The 7,306-nt window shown below is 38.3% G+C and overlaps 1 protein-coding gene across 2 annotated transcripts; it reads right to left on the bottom strand.

Annotated features, from left to right (window-relative positions):
- Window positions 1–507: 507 nt before the first annotated feature.
- On the bottom strand, window positions 508–5,392 carry taf11 (TAF11 RNA polymerase II, TATA box binding protein (TBP)-associated factor). Of its 2 annotated transcripts, none has more exons than XM_017486727.3 (6): window positions 5,315–5,392; window positions 3,477–3,648; window positions 2,516–2,664; window positions 1,836–1,923; window positions 1,435–1,531; window positions 508–1,336 (listed from the first exon to the last, which is right to left on the bottom strand). In XM_017486727.3, exons 1-6 carry the CDS (start codon window positions 5,356–5,358, stop codon window positions 1,206–1,208), a joined length of 681 nt encoding a protein of 226 aa, XP_017342216.1. In that variant the 5' UTR covers window positions 5,359–5,392; the 3' UTR covers window positions 508–1,205. The 2 variants fall into 2 exon arrangements, with proteins under 2 accessions (XP_017342216.1, XP_017342217.1); XM_017486728.2 differs by lacking the exon at window positions 5,315–5,392 and adding an exon at window positions 4,393–4,552.
- Between the last annotated feature and the right edge of the window lie 1,914 nt (window positions 5,393–7,306).

Below are 7,306 nucleotides of genomic sequence, written 5' to 3'. Positions count from 1 at the left end.
GACCTCCCCTTTCTGTTTTTATTTCATGTGCTTGTGTTTTTGAATTTGCTGATGTTTTTTGTTTTATTTTTGTGCGTTTTTTTTCTGATTCTCTGTTGGGTTTTTCTTGTGTTTTTCTGATTGTTGCGTTTTTCTCTGCTGCCTTTTTGTTGCGTTTTCCAATTCTGTTGTATTTTCTGATTCTCTGCTGTGTTTTCCGATTCTGTTGCGTTTTCTGATTCTCTGTTGCGTTTTTGTTGCGTTTTCTGACTCTCTGTGCGTTTTTGTTGCGTTTTCCGATTCTCTGTTGCCTTTTTTGATTTTTTTTTGCATTTTTGTTGCGTTTTCTGATTCTCTGCTGCCTTTTTGTTGCGTTTTCCGATTCTCTGCTGCGTTTTCCGATTCTCTTTTGCGTTTTTGTTGCGTTTTCTGGTTCTCTTTTGCGTTTTTGTTTGTCTGAACGGACTGTTGCGTTTTTGATTTGTTAAGGTGCATGTTAAATCTGTCAGTATAAGAGAGAAAAGCCACTTTACAAACACATACACTGTTTATTTAAACTAAAATGCATTGAACACAAGGATTGAAGCTGAAGCAGTATGTACAGGGAAAAGCAACACTAAATTCTACCAATCTTAAAATCTCTTTACACACCTGTATATTCTGAATGAGACGTTCAATGCCAGCAGGTGTGTAGGGACGTGATCCAATACTCTCTGTCCAATTCCCTTGATTTAGTCCCATTAGCTATCCTAAGAGCTGTTCCATTTGTTTAGTAAAGTATGTTAGATCAGGGCTGACTCTGCTGGCTAAAATCCAATGAGCATGCTAGCTAGTTAGCATGACATGACTCCGCTCACTCGTTAACTATGCAGCATTGGCGTGAGGCGATAGCCAAAATGTTAAAGGTGCAGTTTGTAACATTTCAAAGTGTTTCAAGACCTCTAATTATCATACAACATTTAAAGATATCTTAGAAAAGCAACGATTTGCAATATTTCCATGGAGGAGAACATGCATGCTAGTTTCTTCATCTCAGACTTCTGCTTACATTTTTTTCTGGCCCTGAAATGAGGCCAGTCCCAGTCTGCTCAATTCTACTCCTTTTCTTTAAAAACAAAACAAAACGCCAACTCCCAAAGCACCCAGATTCACCAGTGAGTGTTTTCATTTGAGAACAGTTCACCTCAGGGCCAGATGAGGGCGCTAAATATTACAAATGGCTGTGTTTAGTTGAAGAGGATGCGTTTGTGTTTGGTGTTGGGGATCTGGTCCCGGGTCTTCAGCCTCCTCACCGCCTCCCTCATGTGTTTGGGCTGCAGAGGAGGAGTGTCTCCCCACTTCTCACACACATCCAGAGCTACACACACACACACACACACACACACACACAGGTTAACAGGAGCACAAACACAACCAGAGTTACATTTCAACTCCTATCTGTTAAATAAAGCTTACCTTCTTCAACAATCTCCCCGGCGAACACTTTCGAGATGCCGGACATGGCGATGACGACGTTCTGAGACACAGAAGATCCCGTGATGGACTGAATAAGCTGAAAGTAAGATCTACATTTAAATACATTCAATAATATAAGAAATTATTATTATTCCAGTGTTGTTGAATTCTCGAATCTGATTGGTCAGAACTTTCTGTATACGCCAGTTCTGATAGTAGTGCTGGTCAAACAATATCCAAATCCTACAACACTGATTTCAAACATTTAATCACACACCTTCAGATCAAAAGCTTTTTAAGATCATGAGAAACGTTTCAGTCGAGTGTCCACAAACTTTTGACCGGTGGTGTATATAATTTACCACTGGTGATTTCTGATGATAAAGCAGTGTTTCTCTTACCCTTTTAATGGCTGCTTTAGGGAAAGCCGAGCGTCTGTACATCTCGTACCGGTTCAGCTGCTCCTCTGAGAACGAAGACACCAACACTCTACACAACACACACACTTCGTTGATTAATATCCAAGCTAAATAATCCGTTATAAGGCTGCTTTTTGTTTGTAGACCTATCTGTGACATATCATGTCTGAGTTTTTTTCTCCGTCTCAGTGTTGGATTGGTGCTACGTGTTGTATTCAGTCAGTGACCCTGCCCCAGATATTAAACACTTCCCTCATCAAAAAACGCAAAACGGGTGCTTTAGAAGACACGCTGAAGCATTTTCAGGTAGAGGAAGGAAATAAAATCATTAAGAAAAGTGACGAGATCCTGCAAGCAGCCGTTATAACGCCAGCTACAGATATAAAGCATTACTTTATATTATATTCACGTATACACAACGTTGACTTTTAACCAGTTCCTTAAATATCTCATGTTAAATGCTGATAAATTAATACAACACGTGATTTAATTGTTTATATTCAAAACGCTAAACATTTACCGTTATTAATTTATCAGCATTTTACATCAGATAGTTAAGGAACTGATCACGTAGCACAGACATCCAGGTTCGTAGAAAATGTAGCCGGCTAGAAAGATATCGTGCGGACTTTGAGCGTCTGAGCTCACAAAAGAAGACTCACTGCATCTTCTGGATCTCGTCTTCGTCCACTTTGTGTCTCTTCTCCTTCTTCTTCTCCGGCTCCACTTTCGGTTTTTTCGCAGCCGGAGGATGAGCGCTCGAGTGTCCTTCGTCGTCCTCGTCTCCTCCCGACACTTCCTTGGCCACGCCCTACAGAGGAAGGGGTAAACGGTTAGGGAAGGAAATAACCGTTCCTACGCTCACATACGTTTACATGGACAGCAATAATCTGATATGAACCCGATTAAGACGATACTCGTCTTACGACGATAAAGTCATACTCGAAGTAAACACAAATGGAATCGAGACATGTGGAGTATTCCTGTTTTAGTCGCATTATCGACGTGCGTTACAGACATGTACACACCTTAATCACACTATTAACGTCGTCTGAGAGTTTTCACCACATTTTGGGACAGGACACGTACACACACGGCAGTGCGCAACTGTCTGACGGCAAACAAGACAGCACGGCTGCGTCCCAAACCGCGTACTTACCTACTATAAAGTAGGCGAAATACAAGTGTTTCAGAATTATAGAATAGGTAAGTACGCGGTTTGGGACGCAGCCCACAGCTTCAAGCAGTCATCTATTTGCACGTATAGCACGACAAATAATTAAACGCATTTGAAGCTTTCATAAAATTAAAAATAAAAACACCCAAAACCGTATACGGTTCCATAACGAAGACCAACTGTATGTCGATACGTGAAATTCTGGAGGGAACGTCGGACGGCGTGGGACGTAATGATGTGTGCCGTTAATCCATCTATGTTCTATAACATGCAACACAGGGACGTGAAAGGAATATTCTAAAAGAGACTCATGTAAACACCTTAATCTGAATATTGTCTTATTCAGAATAAGGTCAATAATTAGATTGCTGCTGTACATGTAAACACAGTCACTGTTCTTGTGTGTGTCGTTGTCATACAGGGTTGTGTACAGGGTCACGGCTCACCACTTTGTCCTCCTGTTTCACATTGGTCTGATCCGTTGTCGTCTCCGAAGCCGCGGTTCCTCCGCTTGAACCCTCACCTGCGTTTTTATCCTGCCGAACATGCTCTGCGGTCGCGACGTCAATTCCTGGTTCGTTTTTCACGCGCGCCGGGTCGGCCATGACACACGCCGGGCTGCGGGACGCATCATCACAAAAGCACAGATTTAAAAATATACACAGGACGTACGCGGATATAGTTAGCGGTATAGTTCGGAAAACGACAGAATGCCCTGATCTGTCTAAAATCGAGTTTCCATCAGAAGTGAAAGGGGACGAAAACTGAAAGACGCCTTTCTACATTTCTGTCACCTAACCTACTTGCGAAATTTTCTTTTTATTGTCATTTTTGCTGTTTTGTTTTTTTTCTTCCAAATTAAGCTGCAGTGACACGCGATGGGTTTTCCCAGACCTCCACACAATTCACTCTCTATATCATTCTGTATTGCACTTCAGAGTGAGAAACTGTGCTTTTTACACCCTATGTAGTACACTACACAGTCACTAGACAGCTATTTGGCATTCAGCCCCATTAATCTAACAATACAGCAATGTTTCTCAATTCTGTAACTAACCCGTAACACATTTTAGATCAGGATTGAGAAACACTTCTACACATCCCTCCCTCCCTAATCAAGTGCCCTTGCCCTTCTACACCCTGTGTAGTGCACTAACACCTAACAAGTCATTTAGTATTCAACCTTATTTCAATTCCAATCCATCTATTCATTATTGTCTGTATATCTACCAGTCTGGCTGATTTATTCACGGATCTAAATGACAAAACAAGCTGAATTTAGTTCATCCAGATATATCTATGCTAGCTGCAGCAGTTTATAAACACATGAAGAGTGTCTTTTCTGGTTGTTTTCTACTTTACCGTTCAAAATGAAAAAAAATAATAATATTCCGAGTTTCGCATAAACAAAACCGCAAACTTATTACTCTGTAATTGTTTTTTTTTTTTTAAAGATATATAATTAATATAATAGAATGTTTATAACAACACAAAAAGCTACATGAATGACCGGCAGGCTAAAGCTAACCGGAAATAAACTCCAACTTCCGGTTGTGGAATCCAGCAAAATAAAAGTTCTCGAAAACCTTTTCAAGTCGCTACAACATAAAACTCTGGATTGTAGTCTCAGTCAGCTTTTTAGTTCAGTAGGTCGTGAATAGGTATATAACGTAGGACCCTGGCTCACTACATATCGGGACACTAATAACCAGGGTTTAAAAATATATTCAGTTACAGTTACAAATGACTTCATAAAAAATGTCCTCAGTAACGTAATCCAAGTAACACAATATGAAAGTAATGTAATCTGATTATTTTTGGATGACTTCAAGGTCAGATATGTAAATAAAGTCCAGAGAAAAGCGATACGATCTAAAATAATTTTATTTAGAGCTTATTTTAGAGCTTTAAAACATGTTCAATATTTGGATTTGTTTATGATAAATAAATAAATAAATAAATAAATAAATAAATAAATAAATAAATAAACACTGTCCCTGGTGCTGGTAACATTATATCACCAAAGCTTATATCACAAAAACAGTGTTACTATGAATGTAGACTTTAATACACTGAAAAAGACACGCTATTAGCATCGCATAAATATATATAAATCAAATTATTTTCACTCTGCCCACGTTTTACATTTTTCCCTACATTCTTCTGAATGTCCATGGAATAAAATTAAAATATCAGATGCCACGAGTGAACCTTCTGCCATCATTTATACATTTAAATGACCGTGTAATACGAAGCGATGTGATAACATGAAATAAAAAATGACCTTATATGGCCGTGGGCGTTGTTTCGACTCAATACAGCTGGCATCTGCTGCTATTGTCAAACTGACAGTAGGTTAATGGTTCAGAGGCAGGAATTTGGCCAATAGTTGCTGCGAGCCTTTTATAATCCACCAATCGGTGTTTGAGAAGGCGGGAATTACAGAGAGGGGTTAAAGCAATGCAAACATGGGCACACATGATGCAGTATTAGACCATAAGCACATCAGAATGAAACTAAAGCCGAGGACAAAAGGCTGGAAAAGTAAGTGTTACTAAAAAGAAACAGCGCTGGAGGTTAATTGGCAACAGGTCAGTAAGACCTGCCTCTCTAAGATATTCTTTATATACCCAATCATGTTACTGACCTGTTGCCAATTAACCTCCAGCTGTTTAATTTTTTAGATGTGTTGCGGCCATGAAATTCAAAATTACCTTTCTTTTTTCCTTCAAATAGAAGATTTCCTCAGTTTAAACATTTGATATGTTTTCTGTGTTCTATTGTGAATAACATACAAGTTTATGAGATTTGCAAATCATTGCATTCTGTTTTTATTTACATTTTATACAACGTCCCAACTTTTTTGGAATCGGGGCTGTAGTTGAATTTGCGAAATTGCAACTGAACAAAAAATTTGCAATAATGTTTGTTGGTAAAAGAGCCTTTTTTAATATATATATATATATATATATATATATATATATATATATATATATATATATATAATATATATATATGTGTGTGTGTGTGTGTGTGTGTGTGTGTGTATGTATGTATATATATATATATATATATATATATATATATATATATATATATATATATACGTATATATATACGTATATATATATGTGTATATATATACGTGTATATATATGTGTGTATATATATATATATACATATACATGTATATATGTGTGTGTGTGTGTGTGTGTGTGTGTGTGTGTGTGTGTGTATGTATGTATGTATGTATGTATGTATGTATATGTATGTTCGACACATGTGAATCGAAGAGGGCTTTGGGTGAATGCGCGTTGTGATGACATTACATCACGTGGCTTCTCGGCCCAAATCTGCGGTCATTCTGAAAAATTGCGAGCGCGAAATAATAACTGTAATATAGTGCACTTGTGTATGGATTTGGGAGCTGTATCCTGAATGCCCAGTCTTGGACAGTTAGTGTGTTTAGACTTATAGAAGACGTTATTTAGTTATACAGAGAACAAGGGGACCTAAATCTCTACGGGTGTAGAAAGCCTTTCTTATTTACCAAATGTAGTGCACTATATGTCCAATAAATAGACTTTAAGGACTCAGCTTCCTACTCTCAACAGAAGTGCACTAAATTAGAGTATGAAATAAAGACGTTTACACCCTGTGTAGTGCACTAGACCAGTGGTTTTCAAAGTGGGGGCCGCCAGGGGGCGCCCGGGGGGACTCAACAATTTGGTGTGAAAAATAAATTCTCACTCTTTAGACAACCACACACACACACACACAATCAATTCCTAATGTAATGTAAAGATGTAATTATTAATAAAAAAAAATTGGGGATATATTCAGAAGTCTGTATTTTTAATGTGTTTTAAAGACATCTTGCAAAAGGGGGGCCTTGGTCAAATGTTAATGCCATTTGGGGGGCCTTGCCCTGGAAAAGTTCAGGAACCCTTGCACAAGACTACAATATACCCAATTAGGATCTGGATCTCTCCTCCTTATACTGTCAACACGCACTACAAAACACTTTTACACTCTATGTATGTTTTACACACTATTTCTAATAGAAGGCCATTTGGGATTTAGGCCCCTCATCCCCTATATGTGGTAAGAATTAATGTAATCTGCACCCTATGTAGTGTACTATATTTTAGTTGAAAAGTCATTTGGGATTTAGCTCCTTAATCACAATATTTGTGCACTACATAGGATATTTAGGATTAGGACTTCTAAGGGCTATTACATCCTAAGGTGTGCACTTAGGTCCAATAGGGAGGAT

The sequence above is a fragment of the Ictalurus punctatus genome, chromosome 15, assembly GCF_001660625.3.
Source record: "Ictalurus punctatus breed USDA103 chromosome 15, Coco_2.0, whole genome shotgun sequence".
Taxonomy (NCBI): Eukaryota; Metazoa; Chordata; class Actinopteri; order Siluriformes; family Ictaluridae; genus Ictalurus; species Ictalurus punctatus.
The sequence above is the reverse complement of the archived record's forward strand: the minus strand, read 5'-3'. Positions and strand labels throughout refer to the sequence as shown.

Excerpts from the sequence above, each read along its gene's own strand:
- taf11 (XM_017486727.3), bottom strand. The coding sequence starts at position 5,358 with ATGCCAGCTGTATTGAGTCGAAACAACGCCCACGGCCATATAAG. Across the intron at positions 3,649-5,314 it reads AACGCCCACGGCCATATAAG|CCCGGCGTGTGTCATGGCCG; the intron begins GTCATTTTTTAT and ends TGCGTCCCGCAG. Across the intron at positions 1,924-2,515 it reads GACGAGATCCAGAAGATGCA|AGTGTTGGTGTCTTCGTTCT; the intron begins GTGAGTCTTCTT and ends TGTGTTGTGTAG.